Genomic DNA, 18,432 nt, shown 5'->3' with positions numbered 1-18,432 from the left:
GGGGGCGCCATTCTTAGGCAGGCTGCACTTTCTTTCACGCTGGGCGGCTCTCCTTACGGGGCACACTCTTTGAGTGTGGGGCTCCCCTACCTGGGGGACACCCCTGTGTGGCAGGGCACTCCTTGCGCGCATCAGCACTGCGCATGGGCCAGCTGCACGCGGGTCAAGGAGGCCCGGGGTTTGAACCATGGACCTCCCATGTGGTAGATGAATGCCCTAAACACTGGGCCAAGTCTGCTTCCCCCAATTAATTTTGATTCCAAGTTTACACAAGCACCCAAAACTTCTCCTTTCAAAACCAATTCCCTGTTGAGACTCTTAGGCATTTCTGTATTCATTCGCACTGAAATGAAGTGGACATAACCCAAAATGGCTGTCAGAATATGTAGCTGACTGCTCACTTTTTGTAAAGTTTCAATGCTGGGCATATTTATGTTAAATTATGAAAGTGGAAGTAGTTTCCCCTCTAGTTTTTCCCTTGTTACTAAGCCAGTAATTAATTGCCTGTGTCCATAGTCTGAACTAGTTGTAAATTCCTACCAATCATGGTTATTCCTGTTAATGCTTTTTCATTTAGTGTCTTGCTTTCTCAGCATTCACCCAAATGAGATCAATGGAGACTCCAGAGTCAAAAATGCAATAAAAGATGTTAGTCTCCACAGTTCACCTCTGCTTTATTACAAGCTTTTAACAAGAGTCTTGGAATAGCTGGAAGAAAGAAAGCAGCCCTACTGTTTTAACAGGGATGGGTACACTGTCACTGGGCTTTGCATGAGGTGTCCTTCAGAACAAGATTAGAATACTTTGAGAAAATACCAACTGCCCCAGATTTGGAATTGTTGGAAAAATAACTGAGAAATTTATACCTTTTGCTTATGTGAGCTTTGTATCATTTTCTTCAAAGTAATTCCAGACGAATTTCTTAGGGGGTCTCAGGACATTTGTCATAAAATGATCTCATGAGAATGGTAAGAAAACAATGTCCCACTGAGACTAAGCTATGCTCTTACCAACTGTCCATCCCTGATTCTAGCTAAAAGCTGTCATTTGTCCATGAGGGAGCAACACAGCCAGGCCAATTTACTGACTTAGGTAAGATATAATTGGAAAGGATCTCGCCTAGGATTTGGGAGGCAGCCTGCCATTAAGCTGGTGATGAGATGCAAGAGTCAATTGCTCCACCCTGGCTCCAGTATCCTCCTGTGGAGAATGGTGAAGACACTTTTAGAATTGTTTCTACTCCTAATTTGAGGATTATGTGTTTGGGCAGTGTATACTGAGAGTCTTTGAAAAGGAGAAAAAACAAGGTAGATTTTATTTAGAGAGCAGGGATGTTAAGTTCATGCTTAAGTTCCGGTTATGGTTTATTTTGAGAGCAGGGAAGTTAAGGGCTGGAGTCCAGCCAACAGGCAGCCCACAGAGACAGATGGTCCAGTCTACCGGGTGGTGGCTCAAAAGGACACAAGACAAGACAGAAATAGGAGTTGAAGGTTAAATATTGTTTGGGCATCAAATTGGCTTTTGTGTCACCAAAACATTTTCTTAAAAAGTAGGTTGTGCTCACTTCCTCCATGGCCTCTTCTTTCCATTCTCCCTCTAACTCAATGTGTCTTCTACTCACCTTCACTGTTCCTTGAGGCTTATCAGAGATTAAATGCCGTCTTTTTCTGAGTCCTCTTTCTGTGACCCTTGACTCTTAATTCCCCCATTCTGTGGTCTTAAGGTTCATTTAAAGCCTCTGCATTTGGTCCCAAATCTCTCGACAGCCTAATTCCATAGCCACAAAGAATAGATGAAAAGCTCTGTGTAAAGTGGGCACAAGAGACCCTTTCTTACTGGCCCTGAGATAAGTATTAATAATGATCTTTTTCATTTATTAATCCTCATGTATCTTTACATCTCTGTATATCACTCTGAACCTTCATTATAGTATGTCTTAAAATTATTTTTGCCTTTGTATATCTTTCCCACTGGAATATAAGCTCTTTGAGGGTAAGGCCTTTGACATTTCTGTTAACTCACACAGATATCACAATGTTTTTTTATACATTAATGTTTGTTGAAAGGTCAAGATATATTTATTGAATGCCCATTATGTAAACAACACTGTATTAGATACTAAGGATATAGGGATTACTCAGCCATGGTTCTGCTGCAAAGAAGCTCAAGTGTGATAGCGTGGGGAGGGGCGGCACATTACTGTAATTGTATAACTGGAACACAATTAGTATGTGATTGAGAAATCTACTAGGTAAATGTGGGTAACAGGAGCTTTCTAGACACATGAGAAAAGAATGTAAGAATAACAGTACCATTTGTTGAACACTTAGTGCCAAATGATGCTCTGAACACTATATATATGTGTGTGTGTGTATCTTTATGCACATATTATCTCAAATGATTTTTCACAACAGCTTTAAGAATAATGAAATATTTTCTCCATTTTACAAATAAAGACTTTGGGCTTAGAATAGGCAAGTAACTGGGCCAAGGTAACACAGCTAATAAATACGGTGCTAAAGCACAAATCTGAACCCAGGTCTGTCCTGATTTAAAAGCCTAAATTCTTGACCACTAAGTCAATAGTCCTCAAATTTGCATGTAAGAACTACCTGGTAGTGGTTGTTACAAATACAGTTTCTTAGGTCTCATTCCCAGAGATTATGATTCTGCAGGTCTAACATGGAGCTGAGGAATCTATAACTGGTCACCTATAGATCACAATGCTTGAAAACCTTCATTGTATCAAACTGCCTCCCCAAGAGAAAAGCTGCTCAGACAGAAGAGAAAGTATGTGCAAAGGCCAGAAATAGGAGCTTTTTTGAGTTAGAGGATGGGATCATAGCCAAAGATATGAATAACTCAGGATACGCCATCAAGAATCTCAGTATCAAATGATCCAATACTTCCAATTTTTAAATTATTTTAATGAAAGGTATTGTGGGATCATTTCTTGTTTTGTTTTACATTGACTATTTGCTTTTTTAATTTTAATTTTTAAAATTAACTTATAGAAATATATCACCCACACACAAACATACATGAACAATAAGTGTACAGTAATAGTTGTGAACTTACAAAACAAACATACATAACATCATACAGACACCTTACATTGTTGTTAAACCATTTTAACTAATGATTAAAGAGCATTGTCAAAATATTACTACTAACCAAAGTATTTTCCCCCAACCCCCTCTATTATTATCTTTATATCCTTTATATATGAACATACATAAGTGTATAGTAAAAGTTGTGAACTTACAAAGCACACATGCATAATATCATAGAGGGGTCCCTTACATCAACCCTCCACCAACACCTTGCATTGCTATGAGATGTTTGCGACAAATTATGAAAGAATATTGTCAAAATCTTACTAGTAATTATAGTCCATATCTTACATTTGGTGTGTTTTTCCAACCCACTCTATTATTATTTTTTAAATATATTTTTTATGACAGAAATTGTAAACTTATAAAACAATCATGCACATGTGCAGAATTTCCAAACAACACCCCTCCATCAACACACCACACTGTGGTGGAACATTTGTTACAGATAAGATAATATCATCTGATTGTTACCACGTCCATAGCATATACTTGGCTCATATTTTTCATACTGCCCCATTATCAACACAGTACATCTTTGGCACAGATGTAAGACTATTACATTACTACTGCTAATTCCAGTCCATAGGTCAGTCCAGTTGTATCTTTCCTATGCATTCCCAACACCCTGCAGTAGTGATGTACATTTGTTATAGTTCACAAAGGACACTCTTGCATCTATACCATCAACCACAACTCTCATTCACCTATTGGTTTACTGTGCTATTCAATTCCTATATTACTCTCCAGCATTCTGTCCATTGGCATCTACATACCTAGACTACCATTTTCAGCCACATCCCCATTTATAAACCAGCTGTTACTCACTATTTGTTACCATCCACTCCATACATTCCCACACTTTTACGGTAATGCTAATTAAAACTTCTACGTACATTAAACATCAGTAATCCATTTCAGTCCTTCTCTTATCCCCTTTAAGAATCCACCACCTACCACCAGGTCTTGAAGATATTTTCCTATAATTTCTTCTAGAATTTTTATGGTTCTTGCTTTTATTTTCAGGTTTTTGATCCATTTTGAGTTAATTTTTGGATAAGGTGTGAGGCAGAGATCTTCTTTCCTTCTTTTGGCTATGGATATCCAGTTCTTTCAGCACCATTTTGCTGAATGGACTGTTCTGCCTGAGTTGTGTAGGTTTGACAGGCTAGTCAAAAATCACTTGACCATACACGTGAGGGTCTGTTTCTGAACCATCAATTGGGTTCCATTGGTCTATGTGTCTGTCTTTATGCCAGTACCATGCTGTTTTTACCACTATAGCTTGATAATATGATTTAAAGTCTGGAGATGAGGGTTTGCTTTTCCTTTTTAAGATGTTTCTGGCTATTCAGGACCCCTTACCCTTCTAAATAAATTTGATAATCGTGTTTTCAATTTTTTTTTTTAATGCTGCTGGGATTTTTATCAGGGTTCAATTGAATCTGTATATCAATTTGAGTAGAATCAACATCTTAATGATATTTAGTCTTATAATCCATGAGCATGGAATCAGTTATTTAGGCCTTTTTTGATTTCTTTTAACATTGGGTTGCAGTTTTCTGAATACAAGTGCTTTATATTTTTGGTTAAGTTTATTCCTGACTGAGTTTTATCTGTCATATTTTATTTGCACCACTCTTTTGGCACTTTTAGTTACTTTTATTGATATAATCTTCATTTTTAGACTCTCTTCCAGGCCTCTCTCTCCTGTCTTTTCTTTTCAGGCTCTAGACACCCTTTAAAATTTCCTGAAAATCTGGTCTCTTGGTTAGAAATTCTCTCAGTTTCTGGTTATCTGTGAATATTCTAATATCACTCTCACTTTTGAAAGACAGTCTTGCTGGATATAAAATTCTTGGCTGGAAGTTTTTTTCTTATAGTATCTTAAATATATCAGACCACTGTCTTCTTGCCTCCATGGTTTCTGGTGAGAAATCAGCACTTAATCTAATTGGGTATCCCTTAAATATTATACATTACTTTTCTCTTACTGCTCTCAGAATACTCTTTGTCTTTGGCATTTGACATTCTGATGAGTATGTGTCTTGGAACTGGTCCATTCAGATTTTTTCAGATGGGAGTACCTTGTGCTTCTTGGACATGGATATCTATTTCCTTCAATAGGGTTGGGAAATTTTCTCCCATTATTTCTTCAAATAGTCCTTCCACCCCTTTTTTCTCCTCTTCTCCTTCCTGCACACCTATGACATGTATGTTTGCACATCTCTTACTGTTGTTTAGTTCCCTGAGACCTTGTTCATTTCTTTTCCATTCTTTTCTTCATCTGTTCTTTTGTACACTCACTTTCAGGGGCCATTTCTTCAAGCTCAACAATCCTTTCTTCTGCCTCCCCAAATCTGCTATTATATGATTCCAGTGTTTTTAAAATTTCATTTATTGCCCCTCATTCCCATAAGATTTGCTATTTTTCTACGTATGCTTTCAAATTCTTCTCTGTGCTCGTCCAGTGTCTTCTTAATACCATAAATCTCTTTAGCCATCTCATTGAATTTATGAAGGAGATTTGTTTGAACATCTATGATTAGTTGTCTCAACTCCTTTATGTTATCTGGAGGCTTATCTTGTTCCTTTAACTGGGTCATAGCTTCCTGTTTCTTGGTGTGGATTATAATTTTTTGTTGGTATCTTGGCATCTGGTTTACTAGAGTATTCGGGGTGCAGTTTTTCTCTTTAGTTTAGGGCTTCCTGCCCTTTTTCCCTTGCTGGTGGGGCAGTAGGAATCAAGGATGTAATTGGTGCTATAAGCAGTGGAGGCTCAAGCTGCTCTCACTGTCCCAGAGACCAGTGAAGCTTCTCTCAACCTTCTCCTTTGCCAGAGGTAAGGAAAGAGCCACAGCAGTGTGTAATAATCCAAGTCATGCAGTCCTGGACTGTAGTTGCCCAGAGAGACTGATGAAGCTTCATGTCCCTTTCTCCCCTGCCTGGGGTGGGGATGGAGCTGTAGGTGTGGGCAGCAATCTTTGCAGTCTGGGTCCAAGATGACCACAAGTTGCCCTGGAAGACTTCCGATTATTCTGTTTGTGCCAACCAAAGGTACCCATAGTTACCTGGATAGGCTGGTGCAGGTCTTGCCAGCCTCTTCCTTGCCAGAGGTGGGGCTGAAGCCTAGGCTAGGGCTGCAGGCCAATCTGGGTGAAAGAAACTGGTTCCTACCCTCATTGTGATTTTCCATCAGCCCGGCTTCCCCTCAAGCTGGGGGCGGAGTGAAAACAGCGGCCACCGGCCTCTTTCCAACTTGGAAAGATTCACACCCCAGCTGTTCCCAGGGTAGGACAATCACCAGTCTCCATAGCTTGGCCAACAATCTCCCAGAGATGCTGGCGCAGTTCCTTGCAGCTTCCTCCTTCCCAGAGGTGGTGCTGGGGCCTAGGCTAGAGCTGCAATCTGACCTGAATGGAAAGAAACTGGTCCCCATCAGCACTGGGATTCTCAGTCCGCCCTGCTTCCCTCATGCAAGGTGCAAGGTTAAGATGGTGGCTACCAACCTCTTTCCTTCTTGGACAGGCTCAAACTTCAGCTGTTCTTAGGATTATACTTTAGCCCATTGAATTTACTCATCAGTAGCTGAAGTTGGTACTCAACCGTCTCTTCCTCCTTCCACTTTTGGGAAGTGGAGCTTTCAATTCCAGCTGCAGAACAGCTCCCGAGGCAGCTTGTGCCTCCAGTGGAGGATGGGCATTGGCATCCGTGGCGTGGAGTGCTCTACTTATAAGTCTTCTCTGCAGATGGGCAGCCTCCTCCTTTCATTCCTTCAAGGATGTTGCAGGATGCCCTTCTGGCCTCCTGAAGCCCCCGAACAGGTGGTGCTTTGGCTAGCTCCAGATAACTCTGAGTGATTACTAACTCCTGTATCAGGAGCTGATACTAGGGGCGCCTTAATCCGCCGACATCTTGCTGGTTGTCCTACCATTTGCCTGTTTTGTTTTCAGGAGGCATCGGGGATGGAATCTGGGACCTCATACATGGGAAGCAGGCATTCAACCACTCGAGCTATGTCTGTTCCCCGTGCATCATCTTTTTTTTTTTAAAATAATTTAATTTTTTTGACTGAAGTGTATCATTCATACATGAACACACATAAACATACATAACATCACACAGGGATCTTATACATCACCAACTCTTTGCATTGGTATGAAACATCTGTTATAAACTATGCAAGAGCATTGTCAAAATATTACTACCAACTATATTCCTTATTTTATATTTGGCATATTTTTCCTCCAACCCATACTATTTTTTTAAAATGTATTTTTGTTACAGATATTGTGAACTTGCAAAACAATCATACAGACGTATAGATTTCCCATACAACTCCACACCCTGGTGGAACATTTGTTACAGATTATGAGATAATATCATCAGACTATTAATACCAATCATGGTCCATAGCATACATTTGGCACACTTTTTCCATACACCTCCATTATCAACACAGTATAGCTTGGCATTTATGCAAGATTATTATAGTTTTGCTGTCAACCACAGTCTACAGGTCACACCAATTGTAGTTTTCCTGTGTTTCTCCATATTCCCATCACCCTGCAATAGTGATGTACATGTGCTCTAGCTTACAGAAGGACTTTCTTGCCTTTGTACCCTTAACCACAATTCTCAATTCTGTGCATCATTTTTTAGCAAAATCAAAATTACCTGTTATACCACCACTCTAACATAGCAAGTATTTGTATATTTCCATTTTTAGGTCATTTTAAAAATAAGTTATGATCACAGTATGTGGCATTCTGCTGTTTTCATATGACATATCACAGAAAACGTTTTCCATGATTTTAGAATCTTCATAATTACCTTTAATAGCTGCAAAACATTACACTGGGCTGATGTACCACAATTTATTATTATAAGTTATTATCTTAATATTAGGTACTTAGGTTACCTTCATCTTTTGACAGTACTTAAATTTTTGAGGTTGTTAGAATTTTGTAGTGCTATCTCATAATTTTAAAGAAATCTGAAGTAATGAGAAAGAATAACTGCAGGACATATATAAACATGCTCAGGCTACTATCTAATATTACAGAAGAATAATAGTGAACTATAGTATGCCGAGCATAATTTTCCATGATCACTAATAACAATAATACATTAGTTTATTATATCTTTATATATACTTTATAAAGCAGTTTCACTACATAAAACACATGTGCATTATAACAATATTATGAGGTGGGAAGGATGGTTGGTATCCATTGATATGAAAGCCAAGAGTGGTAACATGACTTGCTTAAGTATGCACAGCAACTGATTTAGAATTTGGACCCAGGTCAGTTGACTGCAAATCTATTGCTTTTTATTCTGTATTGTGATACCTTTTAGTCTAAGGCCAATAAAAACAATAAAACAATTCATGTTGAGTGAAAAATAGAATAAGTAGGAAAGAGGAAATTCTCTAAATCCAAAAGAAGACCAGGGTTGAAACAAAAAATGTCTTAGCACTCCATCACTACAGTCAGTGGATTTAATGGTATTTAAGGAGTAGTGCCCTTTGGTTTTCAAATTGCTAAATTTTATCCTTGACTTCTTTGTGCAACATTTCAAAGGCCTTTTAGTCTCTTCGAAGACAGTCACGCCTATTAGTCTACTCTAAATTTCATTAGTATGGGAAGGGGTATTTTAAGAAGACAGTAAAAAGAGTTGTGTTGGCCAACTGCTGATCTCTTTTGCCAATCTCTGCCCAGATAGGATTCACAGTGTCCTAGTAGTTCAACTATATTCCTCTAAGGTTGTACAATTAATTGGGTACTTCTAGAAAAGCCCAGAGGATCTTCAAAGACACATTTATATTCAGTATTTAGTGTGAAATATTCTTTCCCAATCCTGCCATCAACTCCCAGTATATAACCACTTGCCACCTGTTCTTTGGAGATTGCTTTTGCATCATTACAAGCAAAGAAATCAATACCAGACCATTGATTTGGGAAAGAGACAAGACTGCAAGGCAATAATATGTAAAGTTAATCAAGCCCTACTTCTCAATTGTTTTGAAAGAATGATAGTTTAATGCCCCTTGCTGAAATAGGTACTAATCCAGCATTGTTGATCTTGAAGCAATAAAAGCCCAAGATTGATGAGGCACCATAACCCCCAAAGAGATAAGAGCTCTTGAGTAATACATACAATCTCAAAATACCTTTTAAGACTCAAAAATAATGTAGTAACTCTGAATCTGGATCCCCAGTCTGTAGTTTATCCCTCAGTTTAATTGAAAAATTATTGGTGGGAGCACAGGGTAACTCTGCCAGTGCCACCAGTCAAGTAGTATAAATACCGTAACTACATAGAGCAGTTAGCTGGAGGTCTGGCCCAAACATACATCCTGTCTTGACAGACAGGTAAGATCAGTATTCTAACTTATCCATTAATTTACTAAGATACCATCATCTGGTCTTTCTAAACCAAATTAACATGTAAAAGTTTTTTAGATATGTTAATTGATTTTAAACTAGTGAATAAAACCAGTAAAAAAGGACTATGGGAATGTAGAACATGACCTTAAGTCTACAGAGAGCTTTGTGTTTTCCAAAACCATTTTGCATGTATTATCTCTTTGATTCTCACCCCACTCCTTTAAAGTGATAGATTAGCATCATAACATTTGAAAGAGGAGGAAATTGAGGCTCACCTCAATTAAAGTCACCTCGGGAAGAAGTTAAGGGGTAGGGATAGAAATGAACATTTATCAGGGGCACTGTGTCAGGTAATTTGTTATCTGTTAACCAAATTACAACCTCATGAGATGGTTACCGTTATTATGCTATCTTAAACTAAGACTCAAAGAAGTAGCTTGTGACAAAGCTACTAAAGGACAGAAGCAGGATCTGAACCCAGATCTTTTTGGTGTCAAAGTTCATGCTTTATTTATTACACTGAGGAAGCCTATGGATTATTGTTACAGCAAATGTAATTGGGCAAGAATTCTTGATGTCAAGATTTCTAGCCCTCTTGGAATAATAGATTGTATGGAAAGGGTTAATATACATGTAAGAATTAAAAGTGACATAAAGGACAAAGTGAAGGCTAGTGAGTCAGAGAGCTCTAGGTTTTAAATCCTAGCTCTACTTGGTAAGCCTAAGCAAACTATCTCATCTCTCTGAGCTTTATTTTCCTCATCTGTCAAAGGGAGGCAAAGATTTTAACCTCATAAAGTTGATGTGAAGATGAAATTACCATATAAATACAAGTTCTTAGCACATCAACAAAATTACTTATTTTCCTCTATAAAAATGTTTCTATAGAAAGAAGAGGAGATACAGAACAGGAGTTGATGAGAGTTTCTTATTTGGTAGAGAATAAAGACAGAAACCTGAAGAGGAAGGCATATAACAGATCTTATATGCTTCTAGCTAGCCCTTGATTTCAGAGTCGCAGCTCAAGGACTGTCTACTCTAAGAAGTCTTCTCTGACCATTGGAGTCTGGGTCAAGATCCCTCTCCAAGCCCCCACAGAATTCTGTGTGTTTACCTCTAATTTAGCACGCAGTACTCTATGCTGTAATTCTATCTCTTTACATGTCAGTTTTCTCTTCTAGGTAATAATCAAGCCCCCTGATTATTAGAGTATCTTGAGTAAGATAGATACTCAATAACTTTTTGCTGAATAGAGGAATGGAGGGAAGAAAGGAGGAAGGAAGATTGGACTCACCACAATAAACAATGTGTTGGTTAAGTTTAAAATCAGGTTTATAATATTTTCTTACCTTGACTGCATAGTTATTAAGTGGATCTTTAGCATATGAAGCTGTGTAGTAAACTGCATCACCTGCCTCACAACATGGCTTGTCGCTGGTTAGCCTGAAGTCTGACCAGCTGTCTACCCCAAAACGGAGCTGGTCTTTCTGCCCAGCCATGAAGAGATCTTCACATTTAATAGCCAATTTCTTCAAGGCATCTGTATGAAGGCTTCGGATTTTACCCACCACTTCCTCCCGATTCTCAAGTCCTCTATAAAGTGCTTGTCTCTGTGGCTTCTGGATGCCTCGGCTCTGTCTGCAAGAGGGACCACGCCGGCTGGACAGGGACTCCATGCTGTTGGAAAATCTGTCCTTAATACTGAGAGTAGTTAAGCTGGAGATGCTGTTTGATGCTGAGGGGACAGGTCTCTCCTTCTGCAAAGGTCTCTCCAAGGAGTCATAAGACTCAATGTCCAATCCCTTGAGTTCACAGCTGATGGAAGAGCCAGCACTGCTGGCATCCCAGTTGGGGTCAATATCATAGGTGGGATTAGCCATGACACAAAGACTACTTTCCAGGGATTTCTGGAGGTCTTTGGAGAATGGCTCTGTGTTGGCTCTTATGATCATTTTCTTTGGCAGTGGAGGTGGTGTGGGATGGGAAACATTAGGTGCTTCTTGGTCTGTTTTCCCCACAAAGGTAATGGCCTCTTCCAGAGCTCCCTTGGGCTGCCGTGGATGTTTGGGAGGTATCATGGCTGCTCTAGATTGTCCTGCATTGTTTAAAAAAAAAGAAAAAGGAAAAAAAAAAGGAAAAAATTTAAGTAAAGTTTTCATTATCATAAATTTAAGCAGAAAAGAGCAAGGTGGCAATAGGAATGTAAGAAGTCATCAATGTATTAAATCAAAACAAAAAGAAAATAAAGAACAAATACCTAAACACTGGCGAGCAAATGTAGCTCAAGTGGTTGAGCGCCTACTTCCCATGTACGAGATCCAAGGTTTGATCCCTGGAACCTCCTAAAAACAAACAAATGAAAAAAACCAACTCTCATTGGGGAGTGGATGTAGCTCAGTGGTTGAGTACCTACTTCCCATGTACAAGGTCCTGGTTTCATTCCCCAGTACCTCCTAGAAACAAAAAACAAAAAACAAACCTAAACACTGATGTATAAATCTAAGACTTGGTTAGAACAACAAATGTGAATAATGTCTCAACATTTCTTTGCAAGAGGAAAGGGGACTAGCTTGGATGATAGGCTTTGTTTTAAAAAAGGGGTAGTCTAGATTCTCCAGTCCCTCCCAGAGTGCTGTATCCACCACATCAAAACACTATAAGGAATGGTATTCAAATACACTCACACTGTGAAAGAATAAAGATCATAGCATTTGTAGACAAAAAGAATACTTAGAAACTAGATTAAAAACATAATTGAAACTAGCAATCCCTCTCCAGACAGGTGCTCAGAAGAACTACTCTGTTCTTATAATTTTGTTCCAAAGATAGGTTGTTTTGCACATAGCACTTGTCATTTTTGATCCAACACATTTGAATAAAACTTCATAAACCATGTTATTTTATTTCACTACAGAAATGGATTCTAGTACTACCTAAACTGGTATTTGTATAAAATTCCTGTGCTTGTGTGGTAAGGGGAACAGTGTATATGATCAGTTAACTGCTATTCTAAGCAGTCATTCACAAAGTCTTAAGTGATTCTGTTTTATGTTTGGAGGCATATCAGTTGTGATTTGAGAGTCTGAGAGAAGCTACTTTTGAAATATGAACCATCTAGTTATAAAATTAACTATTTTTGCTTACTTTCCAGAATTTATGCTTAGGAGAAGATAAAACACATGTGGGAGTGTTCAATGACATCTTCAGGATTTACTGTATAATGGGGAGGTGGCACTGTTTTTTTAAAGACAACGAAATACATCATGAAGCTTTCATAGGAGTTCTTAAAATTAGCATGTTATTAAAGAGAGGCCTCCATTCAGTGCTGCAGAGTTCAGGGCAACAATGCTCCTACTGATGATCAGACAGAGTCAATGGCTTTGGCTGGTTCTGAGGAAAATAATGAATAAGAGGTGGTGGTTTACTTTCTTAAAATTATGTCCTTTTAGTAATGCCAAAGGCAAGTACCAATATAAACTGTGATTATAATGATAATCACATATTCCATTTCCCATGCATACAACTCTCCTCAAGAATAGCTAAAGAGTTCTTACAAACGAGAATATATATAAAATAAATCTAAGGATTCCCTTTTTCCAAAGGCATGTGACAATATTACAAGGTATAGAAGCTACATTATATATAAACAAAAAATATGTGTGTATGTACGGAGAGAGAGAGAGAGAGAGAGAATAAGAATGAGAATGAGAATGAGAGAAAGAATATGAGAATGCTAAACTCCAAGTGGGCCAGGATTTTTGTTTTATTCATTGTTGTACCCTCTTTGCCAAGATCAGGGCCTAAATATAATAGACAGTAAAAAACTATTTTTTTAGATGACTGAAGGGCTAAATATTTATGAATGAAAAAAAGTGTTAAAATTATATAGGTAACTATAATAAAGAAAGAGATTGAATAAGTAATATAAAAATTTCCCCAAATCTTATTGAGTGAAATCAGGCAGACACAAAAGGACATAATTTATGATTTCTCTTATATGAAATACTTAGAATAAGCAAATTCAAACAGATAGAAAGCAGAATAGTGGTTACTAGGGGCTGGAGAGAAGGGATATTGGGGAATGATTGCTTAATGGGTATGTTTTCAGTTTGGGATGATGTAAATGTTCTAGAAACACAGAGTGGAGAACACTGTCCATGTACTTAATGTCACTAAATAGTATACTTAAAAATGGTTAAAATGGATAACTAGCCAGCAAGAAAACTAGAGCAATGTAACTGTCCATCACTTAGAAAAAGGTTAAAAAGTTTTTGTTATGTATATTTTACCACAATAAAATAAAAATTAGTTTCCAAGTTGAGTTCATTTTCCATTATACAACCATGTATCACTTTATGTTCTACCTCCCAACTGAGGACTATCACATTTGACAACAGTGCTGGAAAAAAAATTTCCTTGAATGAGAAAATAAAATATATAGAACGTATGTATGATATTCTGAACTATGGGAATTTTCCTGCTCTAAAAGACCTTCCAGTTAAAGTGTAAGTGTTTGTTCTTCAGACTCTACATGGTCAAGATTTTAACATCTAGGAGATAGTGATAGAGTGGGATATCTGATTTACTGATGTTTGGGTGCTGTTTCAATGTTGAATGTATATTCCACATAAGTAATAGGAAAAACAAAAAACTTCCCTTAATGAAAGCACAGGACCAGATGGCTTCACCTGTGAATTCTAACAGATGAATAAAGAAGAATTAATACCAATTTTACAAACTCTATCTCCCCCCAAGAGGGAACACTTCCTAACTCATTCTATGAGGCCAGTATTACCTAGACACCAAAACCAGATAAAAATATCATAAGAAAATAAAACTATAGAATGCCCCTTATGAATACAGATGCAAAAATCCACACAAAATACTAGCAAACTGAATGAAGCAGCATATAAAAAGCATTGTCATGACCAAGTGGGATTTATTCCAGGAATGCAAGATTGGTTTAACATCTCAGAATCAGTCACCCTACGTGATCATCTTTACAAACACAAAAAAAGGACTTGACAAAATCCAACACTTTTTATGATAAATACACTCAACATACTCAGGAATAGAAGAAAACTTTGACAATCTAATAAAGGACATCTATGAAAAATCAAGTGCTAACATCATACTTAATGGTAAAAGACTGAATGTTTCCCCCTATAAGATCAGGAATTAGTCAAGGATTTACATTCTTACCACTTCTATTATGCATTGTACTGGAAGTTCTAGTGAGGCCAATTAGACAAGAAAAAGAAATAAAAGGCTTCCAAATTGAAAAAGAAGAGGTAGAACTATATATACAGATGACATAATCTTGCATATAGAAAATCCTAAGGAATAAAAAAAAAAGATTGGAACTAATAAATCAGTTCAGCGAGGTTGTAGAATACAGGATCGATATATAGAAATTAATTGTATTTCTCTAGATTAGAAAATGAATGTTCTTAAAATAACATTAAGCAAACAATTCCATTTACCATGCTATCAGAAAGAATAAAGTATTATACTTAGGAATAAATTTAACAAAAGAAGCATAGGAGTTGCACACTGAAGACTACAAAATACCATTGAAAGAAATTAAAGACCAAAATAAATGGAAAGATACAGGGAAAACTAGATATCCACATGCAAAACAATGAAATAGGACCCCTACCTCACACCATATACAAATATTGACTAAAAATGGATCAACCATATAATATAAGAGCTACAGCTATAAAAATCTTAAAAGAAAACATTGGGAAATATCTTTAGGACCCTGTATTAGGCAATGGCTTCTTAAACATTACACTGAAAACATGAACAGCAAAAGAAAAAACCAGAAAATAGAAAACTGGACTTATGAAAATTAAAAACTCCTGTGCATCAAAGGACATTACCAAGAAAGTAGAAAGACACCCTAGAGAATGGGGGAAAATATTTGGAAACTATATTTCTGATAAGGGTTTAATATGCAGAATATATAAGTAGCTCCAACAACTTAACAGCAACAAAAAACAAACAACCCAAATTAAAAAATGGACAAAGGATTTGAATAGATCAACAAAACACCTAAAACAGACATGAAAAGATGCTCAACATCATTAGCCATTAGGGAAATGCAAATCAAAACTACAATGAGGTATCACCTCACATGTACCAGAATGGTTATTATTCAAAAAATAAAGAAAAAAAAGTGCTGGTGAAGATATGGAAAAACAGGAACCTTAGTACATTGTTGGTAGGAATGTAAGATGGTGCAGCTGTTGTAGAAAACAATTTTGTTCCTCAAAAAGATAACTACCATTATGACCTGGCAATCCCATTTCTAGGGAAATACCCAAAAGAGTTGAAAGTAGGGAATTGAACTAACATACAAATTTTCATAGCAGCTTATTCACAATAGCCCAAAGATGGGAGCAACCCAAGTATCTATCAGCAAGTGAATGGATAAACAAAATGTGGTCTATACATACAATGTAACATTATTTAGCCTTAAAAAGGAATACAATTCTGATACATGGGAGAACATGGATGAACCTTGAAGACATCATGTTGAGTGAAATATGTCAGACAGAAAGGATCAGATAACATATAATCCTACTTATATGAAATAGTGAGAATATGCAAATTCATAGAGACAGAAAGTAGAGTACAGATGACAAGGGCCAGGTGTGAGAAGGAATGGGAATTAGTGTGTAACAGGATTTCTATTTGTGGTAATGGGAGAGTTCTGGTAGTGGATGATGGTGAGGGTAGTGCAACACTATGAGTGTGTTTAATCCAACTGAATGCTTGGGAGGGGTTGAGATGGGTAAATTTTTGTTGTACTTTTGTTTCCACAAAGTGACTAAAGAGACAATAACAAACAAATGTAATTCATGATTCCAGATGTGATCTAATAATGGAGAAGAAAAAGGCCTAAAAGGACATTATTGGGACATATGACAAAACTGGAGTATAGACTGTAAGCTCAATATCAATGTTAAATTGCTTGAATTTGATAACTGTACTTAAAGTGGTTATTTAACTGAATATCTTTGTTCTAGGAAATGTACATGGAAGTATTAAATGTTCAAGGAGCATGACATAAACAGCCTATACTCAAATGTTTAGAAAAATAGCTAAATGAAGAGATGGATAGATAGAATGAAACGGCAAATGTGATAAAATGTGAAAAGTTGGTGAATGTTCAATGGATATGTTCAATGGAGTTCTGTGTGGGTTTTTAAAAAAAATTTATTAAAGTTTATTATTCATAAATAAACAAGTGTATTGTAACACTTATGAACTTACAGAACAAACATTATAACATCATACAGTGGTCTCATACATCAACCCACAACCAACACCTTGCATTGTTGTGAGACATTTGTTACAGATTATGAAAGAATATTATCAAAATTTTACTTCTAACTATAGTTAGTAAAAATTCACATTACAGTAGTAAAAATAAACATTTGGTGTATTTTTTCCCACAACTTGCCCTATTATTTTTTAAAATATATTTTTAATAGAGTTGTGAACTTATAAAACATTCATGCATATGTGCAGAATTCCCACACAACACCCCTCTATCAACACATCACACCATGGTAGAACATTTGTTACAGACTATGAGGTAATATCATCAGACTATTACCACTAACCATGGTCCATAGTGTACATATGGCTCTCTTTTTCCATACTCCCCCATGGAAGGAGTTCATGAATATTACAGTATTGCTGTTAACCACAGTCCATAGGTCACTCCAGTTTTATTTTCCCCATGCTTCTCCACATTCCCACCACCCTGCAATAGTGATGTGCATCTGTTCTAGCCCACAAAGGACATTCTTGCATCTCTACCATCAACCACAATTCTCACCCACCTCTGGGTTTACTGTTGTTTTTTTAAAGATTTATTTATTTATTTCTCCCCCCCAACCCCTGTTGTCTGTTCTCTATGTCTATTTTGCTGCGTCTTCTTTGTCCCCTTCTGTTGTTGTCAGCGGCACGGGAATCTGTGTTTCTTTTTGTTGCATTATTTTGCTGTGTCAGCTCTCCATGTGGGCGGCACCATTCTTAGGCAGGCTGCACTTTGCTTTGTGCTGGGCGGCTCTCCTTATGGGGTGCACTCCTTGCGTGTGGGGCTCCCCTATGCAGACTTATGAGTGTCACTGCACTCCTTGCGCGCATCAGCAATGTGCATGGGCCAGCTGCACATGGGTCAAGGAGGCCCGGGGTTTGAACCGCGGACCTCCCATGTGGTAGACGGATGCCCTAACCACTGGGCCAAGTCCGCCGCCTGGGTTTACTGTTATTCAGTCCCTAGATTATTCTCTTGCTCTCTTTCCAATGACACTTACATTCCTAGACTACCCTTTCCAGCCACATTCCCATTTATAAACCAGCTATTACTTACTATAATGTGTTACCATCAACTCTATACATTTTCACACTTTTACAGTAAAGTTAATTAAAACTTCTATATATGTTAAGCATCAGTGGGCCATCTCAGTCCTTCGCTTATCTCCTTTAAGAATCTAGCACCTACCACCAGGTCTTATAGGTGTTTTCCTACATTTTCTTCCAGAAGCTTTATGGTTCTTGGTTTTATATTTAGGGCTTTGATCCATTTTGAGTTAATTTTTGTATAAGGTGTAAGATAGGGGTCATCTTTCTTTCTTTTAGCTGTGGATGTCCAGTTGTCCCAGCACCATTTGTTGTTATGGAATTCTGTCTGAGCTGGGTGGGCTTGACAGGCTTGTCAAAAATCACTTGACATAGATGTATCTTAAATACATCATACCACTATCTTCTTGCATCCATGTTTTCTGATGAGAAATTGGCACTCATTCTTATTAGGTATCCCTTATATGTTATGCATTGCTTTTTTCTTGCTGTTCTCAGAATTCTGTCTTTGGCATTTAATATACTGATTAGTATGTGTCATGGAGTTA

General features: G+C 37.5%; 1 protein-coding gene across 14 annotated transcripts in view; it reads right to left on the bottom strand.

Annotated features, from left to right (window-relative positions):
• Positions 1-18,432, bottom strand: part of PEAK1 (pseudopodium enriched atypical kinase 1) — a 331,862-nt gene that overhangs the window by 8,811 nt on the left and 304,619 nt on the right. For all 14 annotated transcript variants that reach the window (XM_058294572.1, XM_004468162.3, XM_004468166.3 and 11 more), the window contains one exon: positions 10,855-11,600. In XM_058294572.1, coding sequence (XP_058150555.1) covers positions 10,855-11,600 — 746 coding nt within the window. The remainder of the gene's footprint in view (positions 1-10,854; positions 11,601-18,432) is intronic.

This window comes from Dasypus novemcinctus, chromosome 3 (assembly GCF_030445035.2).
Source record: "Dasypus novemcinctus isolate mDasNov1 chromosome 3, mDasNov1.1.hap2, whole genome shotgun sequence".
NCBI classification, from domain to species: Eukaryota; Metazoa; Chordata; class Mammalia; order Cingulata; family Dasypodidae; genus Dasypus; species Dasypus novemcinctus.
Note: the sequence above shows the minus strand (reverse complement) of the source record. Positions and strands in the feature narration are given on the sequence as shown.